The sequence below is a fragment of the Anomaloglossus baeobatrachus genome, chromosome 5, assembly GCF_048569485.1.
Source record: "Anomaloglossus baeobatrachus isolate aAnoBae1 chromosome 5, aAnoBae1.hap1, whole genome shotgun sequence".
NCBI classification, from domain to species: domain Eukaryota; kingdom Metazoa; phylum Chordata; class Amphibia; order Anura; family Aromobatidae; genus Anomaloglossus; species Anomaloglossus baeobatrachus.
In genome coordinates this window covers 135429721-135454664 of record NC_134357.1, presented here as the reverse complement: position 1 = coordinate 135454664, position 24944 = coordinate 135429721, and the positions used below count along the sequence as shown (strand labels likewise).

General features: G+C 40.8%; 1 protein-coding gene across 2 annotated transcripts in view; it reads left to right on the top strand.

The window, feature by feature from the left end:
• The window catches only part of PALD1 (phosphatase domain containing paladin 1), a 359914-nt gene extending 352615 nt beyond the window's left edge, over positions 1-7299 (top strand). For both annotated transcript variants that reach the window (XM_075348925.1, XM_075348924.1), the window contains exon 20: positions 1207-7299. In XM_075348925.1, the coding sequence (XP_075205040.1) occupies positions 1207-1356 (150 nt within the window). In that variant the 3' untranslated portion in view covers positions 1357-7299. The remainder of the gene's footprint in view (positions 1-1206) is intronic.
• Positions 7300-24944: the final 17645 nt, after the last annotated feature.

Here is a 24944-nt window from a genome sequence, read left to right as displayed (position 1 = left end):
GAAAGGTCGAGTCATAAGCTTTGGCTACAAGATAAAAACCTGCCAAGGCAGCACGCACTTTGGATTAATTTTGTCCCCATTGTATACATTTCTTTATCAGATAAAATGCAAAGCTGTCACTGTTTGGGGGACACTAAATTAAAAACATGTTCTGTAATGAGGGTTTGGTGTTTTAATGCCTGAAGTGGATGTTTTCGCATTAGGTTGTAAAAGAACTTAAAGAAGTTATTCACTACTTTTGTATTGATGGGCTATCCTTAGGATAGGTCATATAATGTCTGATTAGCTGGGGTCCGACACCCTGCACCCCCACCCATCAGCTGTTGTTGGTGCCAGTAGCGGGAGCAGGCAGCCGGAAATGCTCAGTTCCAGAGCTGCCCTGTCAACAGATAGCGGCCGCGGCCTGCACAGTTGCCTCCCATTCAAATTAATAGAAGGCAGATGTGCAGTATCTGGTCTCGGCCACTATCAGAAGATGGGGCAGTTCCGGAGCTGAGCATTTCCAGCTGCCACCGGCGGCACCAAAAATAGCTGATCGGCGGGGGTACAGGGTGACGGATCCTGGCCGATAAGACATTGATGTCCTATCTTAAGGATAGGTCATCAATATGAAAGTAGTGGATAACCTCTTTAAGTTATTCTACAGATGTATCTATGAGATTTGGGCACGTGTGAATTGTGCCAAGGCAGAACACCTCGCTTCCCAGCACATGAGCATTTTACAATGCGCATGTACCTACTGCAGATTAAATCATCTGAACGCTCAGTAATATAGAAATGCTTTTGCTTCCTTTCACTGTCTATTTTGACCTAGGTATGTTTAGAACATTAAATGCCACCTGTAAAACCATATAGGCCCCAAATTTAGTGAAAGGTACTCGTTTTGAAGAGCATGTTTTAAATATCATACCATGTGGTATAACCAGAGTCTGGATTGACTGCAAGTGTTTCTCTCACTCTGGAATATCTGTGCAATATAAAGACTGCCTGCAAAAACCCATGCACAATGTGTAATGCTTCATTTATTTTGTGTTAGCGCTACAGGGGAATTGCTGCTTTTTTTTTTGTCAGTTGGAAGTATGAGTGGTGGTGATACCTTGTCAATGGGTTAAAGATAGAGCAACATCTTTTTAGACCTTTTATTGCTTATCCATTGTTAAGATCCTAATAATAGAGTGCTTAATCCTGGAATATGTGTTTTTGCAGGTGGCATCCAAAGCTGGAGTTTATGAAGTGCTCAATCAACTGGGCTTCTCGGAATTTGAGAATGTGGAAGATCAACCTTTGTCTCGGCTGCGCTATCGTTGGCAACTACAAAACTCCAACTTGCTTCCTTTCCGAGGAGAGTTTATTTAGGACTACAAGACCCTCTGTTTTCTACTTGGTAGAGCTTCTTTTTAATTCGATCCTTCGGAAAAAACAGAAAAAATCAAGCAAAAACTTTTTGCTCACAAAAATCCTCCAAGGGCAAAGGGAAAAATACCATTGTGACAAAATAGCAGGACAGTCGTTGACCCTACTGTATGATCTAATGGAAAGTAAATAACTACACTTATCCATTGATTTTGTTGTTTTCATTGTTATCTGAGTAATTTAAATTTTCCCCTACAACCAGTAATATCCAATGGTTTTCGGTGCATGGAAGGGCTATGCTTGGCTATATGGTTTATACACTTAATGCTCAGGAGCTCTAAATAGTTACTGCCATATGCTATGGAGTATTATATTTATACAGCTCAATATGGCACAAGTGCTGCATGAAATCATCTGAGAAGATATGTACAAAATATTGATGTTTTTATTGCTTAATTATGTGAGTAAAGATTCTTTTAGAAAAATAGACTAATAAAAAAAGCTAAAAAATGTCTGGAAATAATAAAGGTGCCATATGCCTTATTTGAGGAGAATGATGCATCTAGAATCCTCTGTAACTGTTTATTTTTGGAAGCTAGTAATATTTTTAAAAATATTTTTAAAAACAATGTATTGTACATGATGATTGCTAGTACTGTTTTGCGGTAAATAGTCTTCCTAAAACCATTACAATAAGTACGGTAATTGTGAACTAATTTGCATCTCAAAGAGGACCTGTCACTCAAATTCAGTTAAATACTTCGTAAAAATTCCTGAGCTCCCAATTCTAACACTTTTTTCCATTTTTCACTGTGTCGTTCCATTGTAGAGATATTCACATTTGTTGCTTTTGGAGCACAGTATGTGAAATTTCTGGGAGCATGCCAACTGAGCATTCCTTAGAGTCTTCTCTGGATTGTGTGCGCTTTCACCCCTACTTCACAGCTAGATCCATTGCTGAGCTATGAGGGAAAGGTGAAGGCGCCTGCCCCAGGAAAAGACTAGTTGAACTACAAGCTGAGATTTCACATACTGTGCTCCTAAAGCAACAAATTTGAATACCTCTGCAATAGAACAACGCAGCGCAAAATGGAAAAAAAAATAAGTAGGTTTTTTACTCAATTTTTTTGAGGAAATGACAGACGCTCTTTAAGATGTTCTCACTATTGTACAGAGCGGAGGAATAGTTAGAGGGCTGGGTTTAGGGGCCTATGACCTGGGTGCTGGGAGCCAGGGTCAGGGTATATAGCCACTCTGACTTGTCTGGGGTATTTTGATACAGGTCTTAGGCAGTGTACGTGATCTTCACCTGTAGGGAAAGCCTAGGTAAGGGGAATATATTTTTGGAAAAGACTTAAGGAAACATAGTGGTTTAAAAAAAAAATATAGAAATATACATTTAAAAAAATATATATTTTGCCTTCCTGATGCCTGAAAATTGGACTGTCCTTTGTCCCCTCAATTAGTGATGATCGCATTTGATACATGCCACAAGCTACTATCTAATATTTTTAGGACAAGGCAGGAAGATACACAGTTACTTATGGGGCAGTATATGGGTAGTGCTGGAATGAATGTCTCTGCTAATAATACTGCCCCCTGTAGTTAGGGATGGGTAATGCTTTGAGCTAATTTTTTTTCTAGCTTCATGCACGGTGCACCATGACATAGTGACTGAGCAAAGTCATTGTAAGGTTCGTAATTAGGATACACATATATTCACAAGCATGTGTAGGTCTGTATTAATATGTGAGAAATGTTAATGGTCCAAATTGTAAGATAAGCTTTTGTTTCTTATTATTTGTACTTTCCCACAGAGGTATTTCACAGACCATTCATTTTGATGCATGTCACTATAATCCTTTTTTGTTGTTATTTCACTTCACATTTAAAGATTCCTAAAAAAGAAGTCTTCTATGTAAATACATGCAATGTATGTTAGAATTGTTAGATACACTCCTTACTAGAATGTGTCTAATGTTAGCAGGAATACATAGACGTGATGACCATAAAGGCATAGAATGTCTCGTATATGCTGCTGTATTCTACTTTGTACACGATGCTGGTATTAATAATGTAGCACCATAAGAGTGTCTATTATCAGCTGTATTTGCATAGGTTTCCAATATAAATTGGGACCATGCAAAGTTTTATTTATTTATTTTTTTATTCTGGTCTGATTCATTCAGTTTGAATGTAAAATGGCGCGTTACATCATGAATTTCAAAGGAGCATTGCTTTTATTAGAGAATATCTCCATATACAGGAGTACCATACAATATCAAATGTAGAATTACGTTGTAGGGTCTTTGAAGGGAAATAAACAGCCCGTTTTTATGATAGTGGAGGCTCAATAAAGCAGATATTGGAGCTTTGTTTCTCACAGCTAGTAATGGCTAGTGTTGAGCGTGTGTGCTCACAAATATTTGGTACTTGATTGAGCATCGGGTGCTCAGGTACTAGCGAAGCTCGACCAAGTATCGCTGGTGCTCGGATGAGTCGTCTGTGAAGCGACAACCACAAAGCACAGGCTTGCATCACTGCCTGATGTGTCCAGGTACCCTAGGGAGAGACATTCGCAGACTCTGAAAGCCTCTCACTGTGATGGAAACAATGTTTTAATTTTTATTGTATCAAAATTAAAAAAACAACAAAAACCCTTCCCTCCCTCCCCCCCCAGAAATGCTTTGTTTATGGCTGTCTGTATGCTTGGGAAGAGTCAAACTGCGAAATCATTGACTTCCATTACACACTTGAGTTGAGCGTTTTCAGAGCTTCTGACCTGCCCAACTTGAGTACTGAGCATTGGAGCATTTTAGTGCTCGGCCATCTCTAATGATGAGCAAGCACTACCATGCTCAGGTGCTCGTTACTCGTTAAGAGGAGTTGGATGCTTGGATGCGTTTGACGCGAGTATCTGATTTATAATGGAAGCCAATGGGCAACTTGAGCATTTTTCCAGAAGAGTTCCCATTTACTTATATTATACTTGGTACTCGAGCCGTGCTCATCCAAGCATCCAACTGCTCTTAACACTAGGAGTCCCAGAAATTTCGAGCTCCCCCCTGAAGTCCCGAAAGAGGGTCAAATGACCCTTAGTCCAAATATATCATCAAATACAATAAACTGAATAGAACTAACTAGAAACTAAATGGCTAAACTCAATGGAAAACAACAACCTCTTGTGGTGCGACAGTAATGGCCTTAATTACAGAACAAAAGACGGTGATTATAGGATGTTAGCTAAAATCCTTCAGGTCATTCGACCCGTCTCTGGGTTCCAAAGGTAGAAATGTTAAATGACCCCTCTCTGGGACTTCTAGTCTTAATGAGTTAGAAACACCCAAGCATGGTAGTGCTTGCTCATCACTACTCACAACTACTCAGCTTATTTGGCTTCTTTGTCTAGATTTAAAAAAAAGAAATATCATAAAAATTAAGATTTAGTTACCATTGTAGAATAATTAAGAAACCAGGAGTCCAGCTGTACTGTTATAACTTATAATTAATATATAAACTATAGGAAATAAACCTGTGGCCACGTAACTAATATGTTGAGCCAGAAAAGCAGAGGACTTTTCTGCAGCTTGATATATTGATAATTGCTAATTTACAATATATGTTTTGCCAAAGGAAAAAGGTGTTGATTTAGGCTAAAAATACAGAAAAAAAGATAAAATGTCAACCAAATCAGACTTCACTTGAAAATCCTAACACTCATGTGCCACATAAATGAATGCACTATGTAAATAAATATAGACTACAGATATTCAATGCATCATTTTTGTGAAATTTTACCAGCTGCAACATAGTAACATTGCTAAAAAATTATTTAAATTACCATTTCCAGTTTTAAATGACCATGTATTTCAGTGCTGATGCTCCTGCAGTCAGAGCTGATCATGTGCCGCACTTCATTCAGGTGACCTCTGCAGCCAATCACTGGACTTCATGATTGCTATAGTATTTGCCAGCCGGCAATTGGTCAGCTGTAGGATTGTCAGGGATCATCAGAGTGATAATGCCATAATAGAGTGTGATTTGAAAGTTGTTTTCCTTTCTTTATTGTTATCACAATAATAAGGCCACGTGCACACGTTGAGTATTTTGGTGAGTATTTTACATCCATATTTGTAAGCCAAAAGTAGCAGTCTGGCGTCTACCTCTGTTTAGGAGGCATTTTTCTATTGTGCTCCATTCTAAAAGAAGCTCCCCTGATGAGTCTGAAATTAAACGCGTAGGGAGACTCTTGAGCACGCCACTTGCAGGTCAGAAATTAAGGGGTATGGTGCAGCTATATATACAAGCTCCCCCTTGGAGATCCAGCATCCTCTCATGAATATCTACACCGGACCAGTACTTCATACTGGTGAGACTGTTCCATCTTCATATTCCTTATTATAGGTGTGGTTTATTACATAGACCCAATTTCATATAGAGGCTTCCATTTTGTTACTCTTGTTTGTCATTGTTAGTGGATTTCACCATCCACACTGACATTAGTTTTCTGACCCTTTCTTAAGGGTTTTATATGTTTTGTTTGTCTCACATCCCCTGTTTTTAATTGTTACATTAAAGGTTATATTTTAACATTACCTAGCTACCAACCTTCTTATACATTGGGTAATTGCTTTTGCTATATTGTCATTATACTCTTCATCTGACTGCTTCTACTCCTGGCTTTGTCTTCTAAATACTACAATAAAATACTCAGCATGTGCACGTGGCCAAAGCCTACTTTTAGGCAAATGGCAAAAGGCTTGATTTACAATTTCTCTTTTAGACTGTTACATTTTTATTCTATAAAACTATGGCACACTGTACACCCAACTTCAGCATTGTATGATAAAAAATACTGCCATAATGCAGCTTCCAATTTAGCATTCTGTTGTTTTGTTTTTAGAGTGTGTGTGCATGTGCATGTCTGTGCATGTGTGTGTGTATATGTATGCTTGTGTGTGTGAGTACGAATGTGTGCATGTGTGCTTGTGTGTGCGTGTGCACACACAAGCGTGTATATAATATATATACATATGTTGACGTGATTCCTTTTGATGCCATCTTCTTTGGCAAGCAGAGTTCCTGTTTATATTATGTTTACAATTGGAATAGTGTATGCAAAATAAATTGCAGATCCTTTTCTTACCACTTTTTGGACTTTAACAATTTAATTCCAATTGCAAATACATTATACTACACAAATAGAATAAAATCTGTTTTGAAATGTAATGTAACATTTTTAGACACTTTGCAAAATCCATTATTTTGCATAACGTTAAAAAAGAAAGACTGTCATTATATATAGAGTTAAACTTGTCCTTCATTTAAGACGTTCGAATTCTCAATTCTATTTATTATGCAAATAGTTTGTTTTGTAAGGATTTAGTTTTAAGTTTACCCTTTTATGAATACTATCAGTTGTGAATGTTGTAAACATTTTTTTTGTATTTTTCTTTCGCCCGCATCACAAAGGACAGATTTGGTATTCGTTCTATAACTTTTAGTAACACTGTTACAATATGTCAAAGCATTTTTTATTTGTAATACTAGTTTACACTTTTCACAATTTTGCTAATTTGCTATTCTAGAATTGAAAGCTCCCTTTCAGATGTCTGCTTCTTCTTGAACTTTTTTCCCCCTACTTCATGTAGAACATTATTTTTGTATCTTGCTTTGGAAAGAATAAAGAAATAGTGTATTCTTGCAGATATTTTCATACATGCTTAACCTGAGTTGTATTTTGCTAACAAGACACATTGAAAATGAAAAAAAATCTGACGATTTGTACAGAATTCTGTATTTTTACTGTATTATCAAAATCTTTTCAATTTTCTGTAGCAAACTGTTTTAACCAACTTGGGCTTTTAAGTTCTTTACAGGACCCTAGAAAGATATCACTGTACAGTACTGTGGAATTTGTTAGTAATTTATAAATAAAAATATGAAATAGGTGTCTATGCAATTATTGACAAAATGATGAGGGGGAATTCAGTCAGCAGTAGTTCTTTGCTATTTTTTTCTCTTTGCAAATTAGGAGCTACATCTATCGGATAAAAGGCACATATCTTGCAAAAAAAAAGCTAATTGTATGGAACCAAGCAAAATAAGTCCCATTATATTTATGAAACATGAAGATAAAGCCCTCTAAGGGGTACTTTACACGCTGCAACATCGCTAGCAATTGCTAGCTGTGACGTCACCGCCGGAGTCTGCTCCAGCGACTTCTGCTCCGATCGCCAGGCGACGCCGTGTTCCTGCCGTGGATGATGATGGTGATGGGAGAGGAGTCGATGCCAGCGGCACCAGTGGGGGCAGGCTCCGATCATCCACTGGGCTCGATTAGCTTGGGATCTGCAGTACCGCTGGCTGACTGTGGGTGGCATGTGTCTTCCAGCTGAAGTTGCCAGCGTTCAGCTACAGCCAATGGGAAGACACCACACCCTTCTTATTTCTCCTCCTGTCACATGATTACTGCCAGATATAGTTCTGATTTTCCTGGCTCCTGTTACGTCCTATTCTGTTGGTGATTCCTGTGTTGACGTCTGCGTGTTTTGACTACTCTTCTGCCTACTGTTTTTGTACCTTGCTGCCCGACCCGGATCTGACCTCTGCTACGTTTGCTGACTACGTCACTGCCTGCCGATTCTGTCCCTGTTCTGCTATTCCTGGTTTGACCCTGCCTGACTACTACTCTCATCGGACTGCAGCCTTCCACAGGTAGTGATCTCCAGTTCCCTGTGTAATTCCAAATCCCTGTATAGGGGTTAAAGGGTTTCAGGGTTCTGGGGGTCCTACTTGGTGAGTGGCTTCCCTCTAGCCTCCCCGTTACAGCCCATCTGAGTCTGTGGATCCAGGCAGGCGTTACACTAGCGATGTCGCGTGCGATAGCACCCACCCGCGTCGTTGTAATGATATGTGGTGATCGCTGCCGTAACAAACATTATCGCTACGGCAGCGTCACACGCACATACCTGTTCAGCGATGTCGCTGCGACTGCCGAACAATCCCTCCCTCAAGGGGGAGGTGCGTTCGGCACCATAGCGACGTCACTAAGTGGCCGTCCAATAGAAGCGGAGGGGCGGAGATGAGCGGGACGTAACATCCCGCCCACCTCCTTCCTTCCGCATTGCCGGTGGAGGCAGGTAAGGAGATGTTCGTCGTTCCTGTGGTGTCACACATAGCGATGTGTGATGCCGCAGGAACGACGAACAACATCGTACCGGTGGTTGCAGCGATATTAAGGAAATGAGCGACGTGTCAACGATCACAGTTTTTGAACGATTTTGTGCTTGTTGATCGTCGCTCATTTGTGTCACACGCTGCGATGTCGGTAACGGCGCCGGATGTGCGTCACTAATGACGTGACCCCGACGATATATCGTTACCGATATCGCATATATATATATAAAGTACCCTTAAGTGTACCCAAAAATAGTTATTTGTTTCCTTTTACATAAACATCAATAAGTTTTATAATTTTACCTACCAAATTGTATCCTGATTTAAAATAGAATAAATGCAACGTATGTAGAGTGGAGCCAATGGATGGCCTGCAGGGATCCTCTCTAGTTCACTAGACTGAACTTGTCTTTGTGTTCCGCCCTGGCCAGGGAGTATAACACTTCCATCTTCAAGGGTTCACCCACTTCCCCACAGCTGGTCACCGTCATAGATGTAGCAGGGCAACACATCAGACAGAGAGACTCTAAAAAACAAGTGATGTATTTGTTCTTCAATCTTCTGGACAGACATGGCCATACAATCCTGTTCGCGGCCACTGTTTTTTGGGGTATGTTTCCTGTGTTGCCCTTGCCCTGAGTATTAGCTTTCTTGCAACTGAGTGTAAACATCTGCTTTTCCCCGTTTCTTGTATCCGCAGCTTCCCATGTCCAATTTCTGCCTCGGATGTCTAGACTATGCCCATCATGAGGTGAGCTGTTGGCTCCAGACACAATGGAGGATACCTCCCAGTTCCTTCAGGGGCCCAAGTTACCAAGCCTGTCTGAACACTTGGGACTCTTTGTGCAGAACTAACCCTCTTCCTTGCCTGTCTCACTAGTTAACCCTCTGTTCTCTGACATGCCTCCCATCCTAGCTCTAGTTCCCTCAGCAACCAGGATGTATCTACTACACTATACATACTAAAATCTCTTACTCTAATACAGATCTACTAACAGTCTTAAAATTACATGGTTACTACATTAGTCACACATAACAGATTATACTATAAAATTATACTATAAAATACACATTATACATTAAACTGCCGGTCACTAGAGGGCGCCGACCGCAGCATTGCTCCGCCTCTGTTAAATCGCCAACCATACTCTCCAGCAGCAGCACTTGTACATTTAATGCTTATAAAAGTAAATGTCTATCATTTGGCCACCTCGCACACATAGACTGTAGGGTAAAGTTCACAGTAAATGCTACAGTTTTACCTTACATTTATTCTAATTGAGCAAAAATTAATTACAAACTAAATAAATCATATATAAAACAACAATTGAGGGGGTTGCACATATCTTTTTTCAGCTGGTTAGGATTGTGATTACATTCGCAAACCACTCGCACGAACATCACTGTGCTCAGGTACGTGCGGTGCCCAGCCCAGTGTGAGCCGCTTGTAGCGTTTGATCAGCTCACATTGGGGGTAACAACAGCATGATCAGATATAGTGTGCACCCAAAAAAAAGGAAAAACCCCGCCCCCTGAAGTGATCAATTTATGGCTGGCTGCATGAGAGTGTATAATGCTTGCCACAGTGCAGTGAGCATGGAGGTGTAAACCCACTAGACCACAGAGGAGCTGCGATAGCTGACCACAAGCAGGACAAGCGTAGATGGTGAGCAATAGACAAGGTTTATTTATAATCCTTAAACAGGAAAGGAGTGCTCGGGTGACCGGAAGAGGCTCCACCGAACCATGCACTGGACTCCCCTGGAGGAGCAACCGGCAGCAAACCAGTATACAGGGAATGTCCAGTCCAGCCCCAGTGAGCCTAAATGCACCTTCTTCAAGACAGTGGTTATGAGTCGACTCACCGCATCACAAGGAGAGAAAGTCTCTGGTTAGTGTACCCAGACAGTGGCACAGCACAACGTGCGAAGACACGGCAAACGTGAAGGTTCAGTGGAAGTGGCTCCTACGGATGCGGCACTGCTGATACAAGGATCTGTGGGCGTGGAACCGCAAGTGAAGTTGAGACCAAGGAGGAGGCACAGGCTCTGCGTTATTTTAACAACACAGAAGCAGCAGTTACGGAGGCACAGCAAACATGAGTAAATCTAAGATATAGGAAATGACACATTAGTAAGAGTCAAAGGAAGGAGGTATTGAGCACGACCCCTACACTGACAACATACCTAAGATATAGGAAATGTTGCCCAAGCACTTCCCATAAGGGGAGGGTGCTTTATATACACAGAGCTGCTCAGCAATAGGCTAGGAGGGAATTGCACTCAAAACAGCTCAGTACTAACAGGACCAGCGATGATGTCAGAGGGAGGGGAGGAGTCAGAGATCACATGATCCTTAGTGCATGCAGGATTCTGCAGTGTTACTATGAATGCAGGAGAACAGGGTGCGCACGTGGGCTGTGTCATCTTGCTAGAAACGGTAAGTACAGAACGGACAGAAGCCATTCCAGCCCTAGTGATGTTGCGGAGATGCACCCGGTCCCCATGGTCAGCGGGAACCAGAGTCACAGCACTTGGGGAAAGCACAGGACAAGGCATGACAGTGTGGAGATCTGAACTGCCCAATTAAAGGCTTCCATTGGGGTTCAGGTCAAGTCCGTGTCCCAAACCAAACTTTTTCAAAAGTGTGGCTGAACCCACCAAACTTCCATGGGTCTGCTCATCTCTATTAGTGACTACTTCTCTTTTGCAAAGATAATCCCCACCTCACAGGTGTGACATATCAATATGTTGATTAGACAGCATGATTATTGCACAGGTGTGCCTTAGACTGGCCACAATAAAAAGCCACTCTAAAATGTACAGGTTTACAGTATTGGGGTGGCCAGGGGATCAGAAACCAGTCAGTATCTGGTGTGACCACCATTTGCCTTTTTGCCATCTGCCCTCTACATGGAAAACCAGGATACATTAATGAAGGGAACACTTCTTCAACGTGCCAGACACCATCGAATGTGAGCATTTGCCGACTCAAGTCAACGCACTGCAGTCAGGTTGTAAACACATTCTTTGTTTCAGCAGCTGGCCGGTCTTGGTAATCTTGGAAGTGAAGATGCTGAATGTGGATGTCCTGGGCTGGTGTGGTTACACGTGGTCTGAAGTTGTGAGGCCAGTTGGATGTACTGCCAAATTCTCTGAAACACCTTTGGAGACTGCTTATGGTAGAGAAAAGAACATTCAATTCATGGGCAACAGCTCTGGTGGGCATTCCTGCAGTCAGCATGCCAATTGCACGCCCCCTCAAAACACATTTTAGAGTGGTCTTTTATTGTGGGCAGCCTAAGGTACACCTGTGCAATAATCATGCCGTCTAATCAGTATCTTGATATGCCACACGTGTGAGGTGGATGGATTATCTTGGTAAATGTATCCATGTGAATTTGCAGGCAATAATATTCAGACACAGGTATCAAGGTAACTGCCTGGTAATGGGCCTCAGGTAGAGTTGAGCGAGTACCTAACTATTCGTACTCTCTATACTCATAACGAGTACTGTCTAATAGTCGAGTATTCGTTCTGAATAGTATGTGCAATGCAAGTCAATGGGGAATACTTGCAATGTAACGAGTAACCCGAATTCCGCACTATTTGGTACCCCCACGAATAGTACGTACGGCATTCGGCTTACTCGTTACTTTGCGAGTTTCTCCTCATTGACTTGCATTGCACACGCTATTAGGAATGAACACGTGAGTATTAGACAGTACTCGTTATGAGTATGGCGAGTATGAATAGTTAGGTACTCGCTCAACTCTAGCCTCAGGTGTAGAAAGGCAGCATTCACATATCAGCAATGCATCTTGTATGATGATAAACTGTTAGTGAGGATACATCCAAAGAAGATCCACTTCAAGTTGATTTGTCTGTTAATACCCTAATGCTAGACGTTCTTACAGAACAATAAGTATTGTATGCAATATCCACAACTGGGGCATTGTGTATAAATTTGATAAATAAGTAATACAGTTAGGTCCAGAAATATTTCGACAGTGACACAAGTTTTGTTATTTTAGCGGTTTACAAAAACATATTCAGAAATACAATTATATGTATAATATGGGCTGAAAGTGCACACTCCCAGCTGCAATATGAGAGTTTTCACATCCAAATCGGAGAAAGGGTTTAGGAATCATAGCTCTGTAATGCATAGCCTCCTCTTTTTCAAGGGACCAAAAGTAATTGGACAAGGGACTCTAAGGGCTGCAATTAACTCTGAAGGCGTCTCCCTCGTTAACCTGTAATCAATGAAGTAGTTAAAAGGTCTGGGGTTGATTACAGGTGTGTGGTTTGCATTTGGAAGCTGTTGCTATGACCCGACAACATGCGGTCTAAGGAACTCTCAATTGAGGTGAAGCAGAACATCCTGAGGCTGAAAAAAAAGAAAAAATCCATCAGAGAGATAGCAGACATGCTTGGAGTAGCAAAATCAACAGTCGGTACTTTCTGAGAAAAAAGGAATTGACTGGTGAGCTTGGGAACTCAAAAAGGCCTGGGCGTCCACGGATGACAACAGTGGTGGATGATCGCCGCATACTTTCTTTGGTGAAGAAGAACCCGTTCACAACATCAACTGAAGTCCAGAACACTCTCAGTGAAGTAGGTGTATCTGTCTCTAAGTCAACAGTAAAGAGAAGACTCCATGAAAGTAAATACAAAGGGTTCACATCTAGATGCAAACCATTCATCAATTCCAAAAATAGACAGGCCAGAGTTAAATTTGCTGAAAAACACCTCATGAAGCCAGCTCAGTTCTGGAAAAGTATTCTATGGACAGATGAGACCAAGATCAACCTGTACCAGAATGATGGGAAGAAAAAAGTTTGGAGAAGAAAGGGAACGGCACATGATCCAAGGCACACCACATCCTCTGTAAAACATGGTGGAGGCAACGTGATGGCATGGGCATGCATGGCTTTCAATGGCACTGGGTCACTTGTGTTTATTGATGACATAACAGCAGACAAGAGTAGCCGGATGAATTCTGAAGTGTACCGGGATATACTTTCAGCCCAGATTCAGCCAAATGCCGCAAAGTTGATCGGACGGCGCTTCATAGTACAGATGGACAATGACCCCAAGCATACAGCCAAAGCTACCCAGGAGTTCATGAGTGCAAAAAAGTGGAACATTCTGCAATGGCCAAGTCAATCACCAGATCTTAACCCAATTGAGCATGCATTTCACTTGCTCAAATCCAGACTTAGGACGGAAAGACCCACAAACAAGCAAGACCTGAAGGCTGCGGCTGTAAAGGCCTGGCAAAGCATTAAGAAGGAGGAAACCCAGCGTTTGGTGATGTCCATGGGTTCCAGACTTAAGGCAGTGATTGCCTCCAAAGGATTCGCAACAAAATATTGAAAATAAAAATATTTTGTTTGGGTTTGGTTTATTTGTCCAATTACTTTTGACCTCCTAAAATGTGGAGTGTTTGTAAATAAATGTGTACAATTCCTACAATTTCTATCAGATATTTTTGTTCAAACCTTCAAATTAAACGTTACAATCTGCACTTGAATTCTGTTGTAGAGGTTTCATTTCAAATCCAATGTGGTGGCATGCAGAGCCCAACTCGCGAAAATTGTGTCACTGTCCAAATATTTCTGGACCTAACTGTATGTAGTATGTTATATTGGCAATTTTAAGCATGTGTGGAAATTGAAAAATAGGATTGCTTTTAGAAATGAGATTCATTAATAGCTTATATTTAGCAATAAAATCCAAAGTAAATGAACAAAGGAGAAATATAAATGAAATTAATATTTGGTATGACCTTCCTTTGCCTTTAACACAGTATCAAAGGAAATATAAATTCTTCCAGTTCCACGTCCATGCAGTTTTTGAAGTAACTCAGCAGGGCTCTGTGGGTCCTTGTCATCACTTTAAGGACTCTTTGGTCTTCTTCAATTTGAAGATCATTCTTAATGACTTTGGCTGTATGTTTGGGGTTATTTTTATACTGCAGAATAAATGTGGAGCTAATTAGATGCCTCCCTGATAGTATTGTATGATGGATAAGCATCTGTCTGTATTTCTCAACATTGAAGACACTAAGAAATGGGAAAAATTGAGACTGAAGTTGCATTGGTTGTGCCAGGAAACCTAGTCCAGCAGATGAAAGATGTATTGTGCATAGAGATGGGTTTGCCAGGTTCAACCGGACTTTAAAAAACCCCCCAAAATTTGGTACAGAACCAGACTTTACTCCAGACTCCGAATCCCATACCAATCAATTGGGACCTGAACTTCTGTGCTGTAAAATGGTCATAGTAATTCTCTCACTCCCTTTCAACAAACTTTGTTAGCATATAAACAGCACCTGAACTCCGACACAGACTTTTTTTTTTTTTTAAAAAAATGCGTGTTCTGGTTCAAGTCCCGAACACCCGATGGCTGGCACGAATCACGAACTTTACTGTTCAGGTTCTCTCATCTCTAATCATGCATATTTCGTTTTGAAACTGGAAGATGTCCAGCAGTGCCATCAGCTCAGGGCTGCAGAAAAAAAAAGTGTGTGAAAAGCGTTCCCTGTCTGAATAAGTGCTTTGGTGAAATACAAATGAATGAAGGTTATTACACTCGTATGATATCAAGGGGCAGGGTGAGCCCAAAATTGAAGAGGCTCCAATGTGGACAAGTAGATCTATGGGGGGAGGGTCCGCTTCTGGTTTCCTGATATCCTCAGCACTCTGTTGCCGTGAGGCCACTCCACTCAAGAGGGCAGTTGGGTGGCGCAAGGCTGTGAAAGAGGACCATAGACATCCTGCCATTGGTGTCAGCTTTTTGCCACAATTCATCTTTCATTCATGGCTATCAGCTGATGCATGTAGGAGAACTGTGAGGTATGGGGAGACATGGTCACTGACTCACCACTCTCACTAACTCCGCTCCTCACAACGGTTGGATGGTACAATACTAATTGGAGGTGTGTGGCGCTGAAAGCCCAATCCAGTTGATTGCTGCTCTGGTAGACCGCTCTTATGAACACCACAGGTGGCAGCTGGATAGGCTAGACAATAGGAGAGAAATATAGATTGATAAAGGTCAGGTGCTGTGACAGGATCTGAATGAAGCAAAATGACTTTGAGCACACTACGTATTTCAGGGACGTTCTATCCCCTTCATCAGGTGTAAGATCTATTCCCCACAACCCCATCCTTACATAAAGCTCTGGGTTTGTGATTACACACGTGGCAAGTACAAAACACAATAATACATAACAATAAATGAAACAAATATAATTACACAGAATGAATAAATTAAGTGGGAATGTATAATAAACAATTAACAATACAAAATTATTTTTCAAGTTATAAACATAAATGAATAAAAATGTGATTAAAACTTCACATAAGTTTATAAAATATAAATAATCAAGTTTTCATCTATAATACTTGTATCTGGGGATTACACATTTCATGTATGTTCTATGCTTAAATCGAGGCCCTCTGGAAATATCTGGGGAAATTTACACTACTATAATGAGATGTAAATTAGCTGGGGTTTTGGAATCAGTAAGAAAATGCATACACTTTGATCAGTAACGCCATTGCAAATATTTTGTCTATGTTTATTGATTCTGTTATGAACAGATTGAATTGTTTCACCCACATATTGCAAATCGCAATCATACTCCAGTAGATAGCATAAGAGGATATGTAGCTTAGTTTTCCCTTTTGACAAAGTAATATCTGCACCAAAACGTCCTTGCAGCTTTGATCCTGGCCCATCATGGTCATACTCAAGGTGACAATAGTCTCTTCCCCAGTAGTTTGCTGAGTGCCAAGTCTACTCACCAACAACAAATGCAGAGGAGGAGGGCATTGAACTATTCAATCAAATTCAAGAAGAAATTGACAAGACGCTAAAACTTGTCTTACTCGTTATAATGTGAGACCTGGATGCCAAAGTGGGCAATGGCAAACATGGAATCATTGTTCGAAATGTTAGACTTTTAGAGAAGATTTATTGACTGTTGTATGATAAATCAATTTTTGTTCATGAATACCTTCTTCCCAAACGGAGATCCTACACATGGACAACATCAAATTGGGTCTGTAAGAATCAGATTGATTACATATGCGTTGACCAAACATGGAGGTTTGTCAATCATTACCACGAAAACAAGGCAAGGCACTGAATGTGGTACTGAACTTGTGATTGCAAAGATTACACAGTCAAGCTGTGAAAATGGACTGGACAACAGGTCGTTTCCAAATTTTATTTCACCAACAGACCTGAGGTTCTTTGGAATGATCTGCACAATGGATTTATATCACTGGACATGGAATAAAGAAATCCTGCGGAATCATTGACACATATAAGGACTATTATTACTGAAGAAGCCAGAAAGACAATAAACAAGAGGCAGAAGAGACTGCCCACAGTCAACAGAAGTTAACAGAAGAGTTGATCGAAGACAGAGGAATAGCAAAAGAAAAAAGTAACGAGCAGGACACAGACAATATCAGTAAAAGACTAAAGAGAGCCATTAGAGCAGACAAAGAACATTTGAAGGGCAAAATTAAGAAGGCATTCCAAAAGTATTACCAGGAGTAGGAATGTTGAAAGACAACAAAGGGAACAAACCAACTGAGCCAGAACAAATCAAGTAAAGATGGAATGCATACATGGAGCACCTCTACCAGACCAACTTGGTGATATGGAAAGAAATGGAGTCTGGAAATGATAGCGAACCAAACATCTTGAAAGATGAAGTCATTGCTGTGATAAATCTTCTGGATGTGATAATATTCCAATAAAGATTATAAAGTCTTCTGAAGTATGAGTTGATGTCATCACACACCTGTCAGCAAATATAGACAACTGGTAAATTCACAAGGACTAGGCAAGATCAGTGTTTAAGGGATATTGCCACCAACAATTTCCACAGTCGGACTGTTGGGTTCATACCACATGCCAGGAAAATACTACTGAAGATCTTACATAGACGGTATAGCCTTACTTTGACATGGAGCTGCCAAAGGAACAAACAGGAGTCAGAAAAGGCAGGGGAACAAGAGGTGTAATTGCTAACATTATGGATAATTTAAAAGCCCAAAGAATACAACAAGGAGATCTACTTTTGCTTCACCGACTACTGCAAAGCCTTTGACTGTTGATTAGCAGAAAATTTGGAATACCATGAAGGATATGGGTGTGCAAAACCATCTGATCAGCTTCATTAGGAACCTTTCCATAGATCAAGAAGCAACAGTCCAAACGGAACATGGTGACATGGCATAGATCAAAGTAGAGCAAGGCATCAGATAAAAATGTATCCTCTCATTATTTCTCTTCAATTTATATGTAGAAGCTATTTGCAGGAAAGCTAGACTTGACGAAAAACAAGGAATCAAAATTGCTAGACAAACTGTCAACAATCTAAAAGGCGCAGATCATACAACATTGAAAGCAATAAGCATTGATGGAATGAAGGATTTATTACTGAGTGTGATGATGTAAAGCTCAAACATGGGACTCCGACTTAATATAAAAAAGACAAGGTCATTGACTATGGCTAAGTACAACCGAGACAGATTTAAAATGGACAGTGATGAACTGGAGTTTGCAAACGACTTCAACCTACTTGGATCAGTGATGCAGTGATGACACCAGAAGTTAATAGGAGAATAGTTATGTGAAAATCAACAATGAAGTCACTGGACAAGGTCTTCAAATCGAGGAACATTTCATTGGTGATGGAGACTCTGTTCTTACATAGTCAGGTTTTTTCTATATTAACATATGGATGCGAAACCTGAATGATAAAGAAACTAGACCGATGAAGAATCAACGTATGGTGCTGGAGAAGGATGATATCAATGCCATGGATGGCAAGAAGAACAAACAAATCAATTTTTATACAAATCAAGCCAGACATGTCATTCGAAACAAGGATTGCCAAGCTAAAACTTGCTATTTTTGACACATTACACGAAGAGGGCAATCACAAGCCAAGAAGGAAAACCTGCAAGCCGATGGCTTGATTCTATCATTGTAATGGAGGAGTAGAGCCTGGTTAACCTATCTAGGCTTGAACAAGATTGATCTTCCTATAGAGCAGTGTTTCCCAAACTCCAGTCCTCATGGCCCCCAACAAGTCATGTTTTTAGGATTTCCTAACTATTGAACAAGTGATGGAATCATTATCAAGGCATCACCTGTGCTATATTAAGGAAATACCCCTGTTGGGGGTCGTGAGGACTGGAGTTTAAAAACCACTGCTGTAGAGCATTCATTCAAGTTGTCTTAGCTCGAGATCAAGCTTAAGGCCATCAAATAATAATATAATAATAATATATATTGCCCTGGGTATATTTTTGTGCACAGGAGCTATTCAAGATGCTTAAAAAGCCTCTCATCTCCTTCTGTTCAGTTTCCTTCTGTTCCCTCTAAAAAATATCTTATTAACGATAACTTGAGATCACTTTTAACTAATTAAACTCAACCTGTACATTTCATATTATGTCTGATCTGTTGGTCATAATTAGGTCGAGACATGCCCCCCTCTTATTGGGTACTGCAAAAGTAGGGAAATGTAATTGTCGTGCATTGTTAAAACCTGTTTCCTTTGCTGGACCTGCAGGTTTCTGATCCCCAATTGATATAATGTGAGACTTTCATCTACACTGATAATGAATGCTCCCTAATTTCCTACCTCATCTATTTGTGTCGTTCGGATATTTTCTGTTGCATCCACCATACTTGGAGACATCAGTATTTTATTATCCCTCCCATAATCTCCTCTGATAGGGACTCTACATTATCATTCGCGGCATATATATTATTATGCAGGATGGGTTTTAGGAAAGATTTTACTTATAAACAAACCCCGCTCCCTCTCTTATTTGTACAGTCATTCTTGAACAGACTATAGCCCTGTAAACTAACAGCCCAGTTATAATTCTCGTCCAGCTATTGTTTCCATTATCCCTATGATATCATAATTTTCTTCCAGCAATAATACATATATCCACCATGCTGTTCAGGCTTCTAGCATTAGTATACATGCGCTCCATGTATTTCACAGTATCTCTATTTCTCCTTAGCTTATTTACTGTTCTAACCCCTCCCCTTTTTTATTATTTATTATTATTATTTATTTATAGCGCACCATTGATTCCATGGTGCTGTACATGAGAAGGGGTTACATACAGGACACATATATATGTTACAATAGACAGACTAGTACAGAGGGAAGAGGGCCCTGCCCTTGCGGGCTTACATTCTATAGGGTTTTGGGGAGGAGACAGTAGGTGGGGTGTAGGTTGGGCGGCAGCTCCGCACGGTGGTGAGGCGGCAGCTCCGCACGGTGGTGAGGCGGCAGCTCCGCACGGTGGTGGGGCGGCAGCTCCGCACAGTGGTGAAGCAGTGAGGTCATTGAAGGTTATAGGCGTCTCTGAACAGATGAGTTTTCAAGTTCTGTTTGAAGTTTGCAAGTGTAGTAGATAGTCTGACATGTTGAGGCAGCGAGTTCCAGGAGACTGGGGATGCTCGGGAGAAGTCTTTGAGTCAGTTGTGTGAGGAGCGAATGAGAGAGGAGGAGAGAAGGAGATCTTGGGAGGATTGGAGATTGCATTTTGGAGAATAGTGAGAAATTAGTTCAGAGATATACGGAGGAGATAGTTTATGGATGGCTTTGTAGGTCAGTGTTAGTAGTTTGAATTGGATATGGTGGAAGATTGGGAGCCAGTGAAGGGACTTGCAGAGAGGAGAAGCGGGGTGGTATTGAGGAGAGAGGTGGATCATTCGGGCAGCAGAATTAAGGATGGACTGGAGAGGGGCGAGCGTGTAAGCAGGGAGACCACAGAGGAGGATGTTGTAGTTTGACACCCCTACTGTTATATCTGGTCACTATCTACGTTATTTTCGCCTCTGCACAGTAGTTGACCTTGCCCAAGTTCCAGATCCCGATCTACAATATTTTATCACCTGCAAAAAAACACAGATTTAAGACAGGGGAAAATATTTAGTAAGATCATATTCTGTTAATCTTTTATTCCCTCTCTATATGGTGGATAAGGTAAATTGGAATAAACTCCATTAATACATTTATGAAAAAATGCGTGCAATAAAGTACACACACAAGGAGTGCTATATTCAAATGTACAAATGTTTTATTAATTACAAAAGATTGACGAACAAAATGACACTTAAAAACATTATCATGTTACAAGAAATGATTGTTTTAGGGGACTCCTAAAAAAGGAGGGAGTAAAGGGAATAAAGATGGTTAATAAAGGAGACCGTCTTATGTGTGTAAATATAGTGCTTCAATATGAAGTATTAGTGCATAGTCATATCCAGCACAAAGTAAAGTTCTATGAGTAATTCATCAAGAACAAATGAATTCAATAGTGAAGGGTTAAATACCCTGCATGTGGCGACTCACCCGCAGAAAAAGGCAGTGAAAAGGTCCAAGTAAGGAGTCCCCTAAAACAATCATTTCTTGTAACATGATAATGTTTTTAAGTGTCATTTTGTTCGTCAATCTTTTGTAATCTTTTGTAATTAATCAAACATTTGTAAATCTGAATATAGCCCTCCTTGTGTGTGTACTTTATTGCACGTATTTTTTCATAAATATTTTATCACCTGTTGTACAGTAATTGCCTTTCTTTCATTATTTAGTTTGAACACTCCTCCAACCTTGTGGCTATTCTTTCCCTCAGACCTGCTGCACCCTCCCCATTGAGGTGCAGCCCATCCATAGTGTAGCGCATGTAGATAATAGAAAGATTGGTTCAGTTCTCCAGGTTCCTGAAACACTACTTCCTACGCCAATACCTGTAGCACATAAATACATGAAGAAACAGAAGTATTTGCACAAGCCTACATTAGTACTGTGGTTAGTTCTTGAAGATATGAGGGGCTGCTGATAAGTCTTTGGCTTTACACAGAAAGAAATGAGATGGGATGATGAAACTTTACGATGAAACTTTACATTTATTCCACATACTCTCCACTGATGTCAGCACACTTCTTACATAAATATTCCTAGTTCTGTTAGCCTAGGAAAAAGGATTTTCGTTGTGCCTCAAACCAGGCATCCATAGTAGCCATGACATCAGAAATGTTGTAAAATTTGGTACCCTTGAGTTGTTTCTTCAGGTTTGGAAACAGAGAATGTGTGGGCTCCCGCTGCATTTTCTATTGCTAGCTAAGTGTAAACCAAGAAGCTACTGGCTGCTAACCCCCACTGCTTGGTGTTACCTTCACTGGCAATTCCAGGGAAACCCTTTTTTTTTAAAGTTTTTTTGCCAAAAAAACTAAAATAAAAATGACGTGGGATTTGCCATACTTTTGTATGCTAGCCAGGTACAGCAGACAGCTACGTGCTGTCCCCAACCCCCAGCTGCCTATTTGTACCCGGCTGGAAACCAAAAATATAAGGAAGCCCTTTTTTTAATTATTTCATGAATTTCATGAAATAATTTAAAAAAAAAAACGATGTAGGCTTCGCCCAATTTTTGTGTCCAGCCAGGTACAACTAGGCAGCTGGGGATTGGAATCTGCAGCGCAAGGTGGCCCAAGCTTTCTGGGGGCACTGCTGCGAATTGCAGTCCGCAACCGCCGCAGAAAATGGTGCTTTCATAGAAGCTCCATCTTCTCGTGCTGTATCCAACTCCTTCATCGGCCCTTGGTAATAAGGGGTTAATACCAGCTTTATTTTACCAACTAGTATTAAGCCAGAGATTCTTAATGTCAGGCCAAGTTTGACCCAACAATATAGAATCTCCAATAAAGGGTTAAAAAAAGGCACCGCAGAGAGAAAAAATACTTTATTATAAATAAATAGACAGACACACTTAGGGACTCCATCTTTATTACTCCCTCTCACCCCTCCACGATCTTGGTCTTTTTTCTTTTTCAACCGATGGAGCTCTGCTATATTAGAATGCACGGGGGGGAGGAAGAACGCTGCTGCTCCCCGCGCTTTCTAATCACTAAAGGAGTGATCAGAGACTGCGGAATGGTAAGCGGTGATGTCACCGCTGTCACTGTTGCCATAGTAACCTAACAAACGGGTTACTATAGCAACGGTGATCTCCGATCACCTGATTCCTGGCACCGCTATTCACCGGCTGTGGCATTAGTGTGTGGCAGCCAATCCCTGCATGTGGGCTGACTCTGTAAAGAGTGCCAACATACAGAGAGGGGAAGCCAAGCATATGCCTGAGCATCTCACCGGTATTCATCGCTTGCCGAGTATATTGAGTACTGAGATGCTTGAGCGAGCACCGCGTACCGGCGAGCACCGAGACACTGACACTGCAGGACCTTGCATGATGTCATAGTCATGTGACCAGTCTGTAGCCAGTGAGATAATATAACATTCACACGTGACTGGTCACATGGCTATGACGTCACAGAAGGTCCTATCATCAGCAGTGGTTACTGCGAGAGCACAGTGATGATCGGTCTCGGCAGCAGAAGCGGCAGGAGACAGAGTCTGCAGGAAATGTTGCGGCATCTGTAAGTATAATGACAATGTTTATTATTAACTATATTCTTTATTTTACAGCCCCCTTGCCCCATCCCATAACTGTGAAGTCCAAGTTCGGTGTTCGGACGCAAGATCGCGTTATCTCAGAACCTTTACAAAACATTCAGGCGAGTCTCCCGAACATGAACATCGGGGGGTTTACCCATCACTACTCCAGACCTAAACCCTAGACAGCATCTTTGGGGCATCCTCAATCAGAAGGTGGAGGAGCACAAAATCTCTAACATCCACCAGCTTTGAGATGTCTTCATGGAGAAGTGGAAGAAGATTCCAGTGGCTCCTGTGAAACTCTAGTGAACTCCATGCTCAACAGAGTTAAGGCATTGCTTGAAAATAATGGTGGCCACACAAAATATTGACATTTTTGGCACAATTTGGCCATTTTCACTTAGGGGTGTACTCACATTTGTTGCCAATGGTTTACACATTATTGGCTATGTGTTGTTATTTAGAGGGCACACATAATCTACACTGTTAAACAAATCGTACCCTGACCACTTTACATTGTATCAAAGGGTCATATCTTCAGTGTTGTCACATGAAAAAGATATAATATATATTCAGATATGTGAGAGGTGTACTCACTTTTGTGGTATACTAATATATATATATATATATATATATATATATATATATTGTATTACAGAATCCCGAAGTTTAAAGGAGTCAAGTTGCAAAAAACCTCTCAGTATTCAACGGGTTGACATACAATAGTGTGTATATATATATATATATATATACATATATATACAGTTAGGTCCAGAAATATTTGGACAGTGACACAATTTTCGCGAGTTGGGCTCTGCATGCCACCACATTGGATTTGAAATGAAACCTCTACAACAGAATTCAAGTGCAGATTGTAACGTTTAATTTGAAGGTTTGAACAAAAATATCTGATAGAAATTGTAGGAATTGTACACATTTCTTTACAAACACTCCACATTTTAGGAGGTCAAAAGTAATTGGACAAATAAACCAAACCCGAAAAAAAAATTGTTATTTTCAATATTTTGTTGCGAATCCTTTGGAGGCAATCACTGCCTTAAGTCTGGAACCCATGGACATCACCAAACGCTGGGTTTCCTCCTTCTTAATGCTTTGCCAGGCCTTTACAGCCGAAGCCTTCAGGTCTTGCTTGTTTGTGGGTCTTTCCATCTTAAGTCTGGATTTGAGCAAGTGAAATGCATGCTCAATTGGGTTAAGATCTGGTGATTGACTTGGCCATTGCAGAATGTACCACTTTTTTGCACTCATGAACTCCTGGGTAGCTTTGGCTGTATGCTTGGGGTCATTGTCCATCTGTACTATGAAGCGCCGTCCGATCAACTTTGCGGCATTTGGCTGAATCTGGGCTGAAAGTATATCCCGGTACACTTCAGAATTCATCCGGCTACTCTTGTCTGCTGTTATGTCATCAATAAACATAAGTGACCCAGTACCATTGAAAGCCATGCATGCCCATGCCATCACGTTGCCTCCACCATGTTTTACAGAGGATGTGGTGTGCCTTGGATCATGTGCCGTTCCCTTTCTTCTCCAAACTTTTTTCTTCCCATCATTCTGGTACAGGTTGATCTTTGTCTCATCTATCCATAGAATACTTTTCCAGAACTGAGCTGGCTTCATGAGGTGTTTTTCAGCAAATTTAACTCTGGCCTGTCTATTTTTTGAATTGATGAATGGTTTGCATCTAGATGTGAACCCTTTGTATTTACTTTCATGGAGTCTTCTCTTTACTGTTGACTTAGAGACAGATACACCCACTTCACTGAGAGTGTTCTGGACTTCAGTTGATGTTGTGAACGGGTTCTTCTTCACCAAAGAAAGTATGCGGCGATCATCCACCACTGTTGTCATCCGTGGACGCCCAGGCCTTTTTGAGT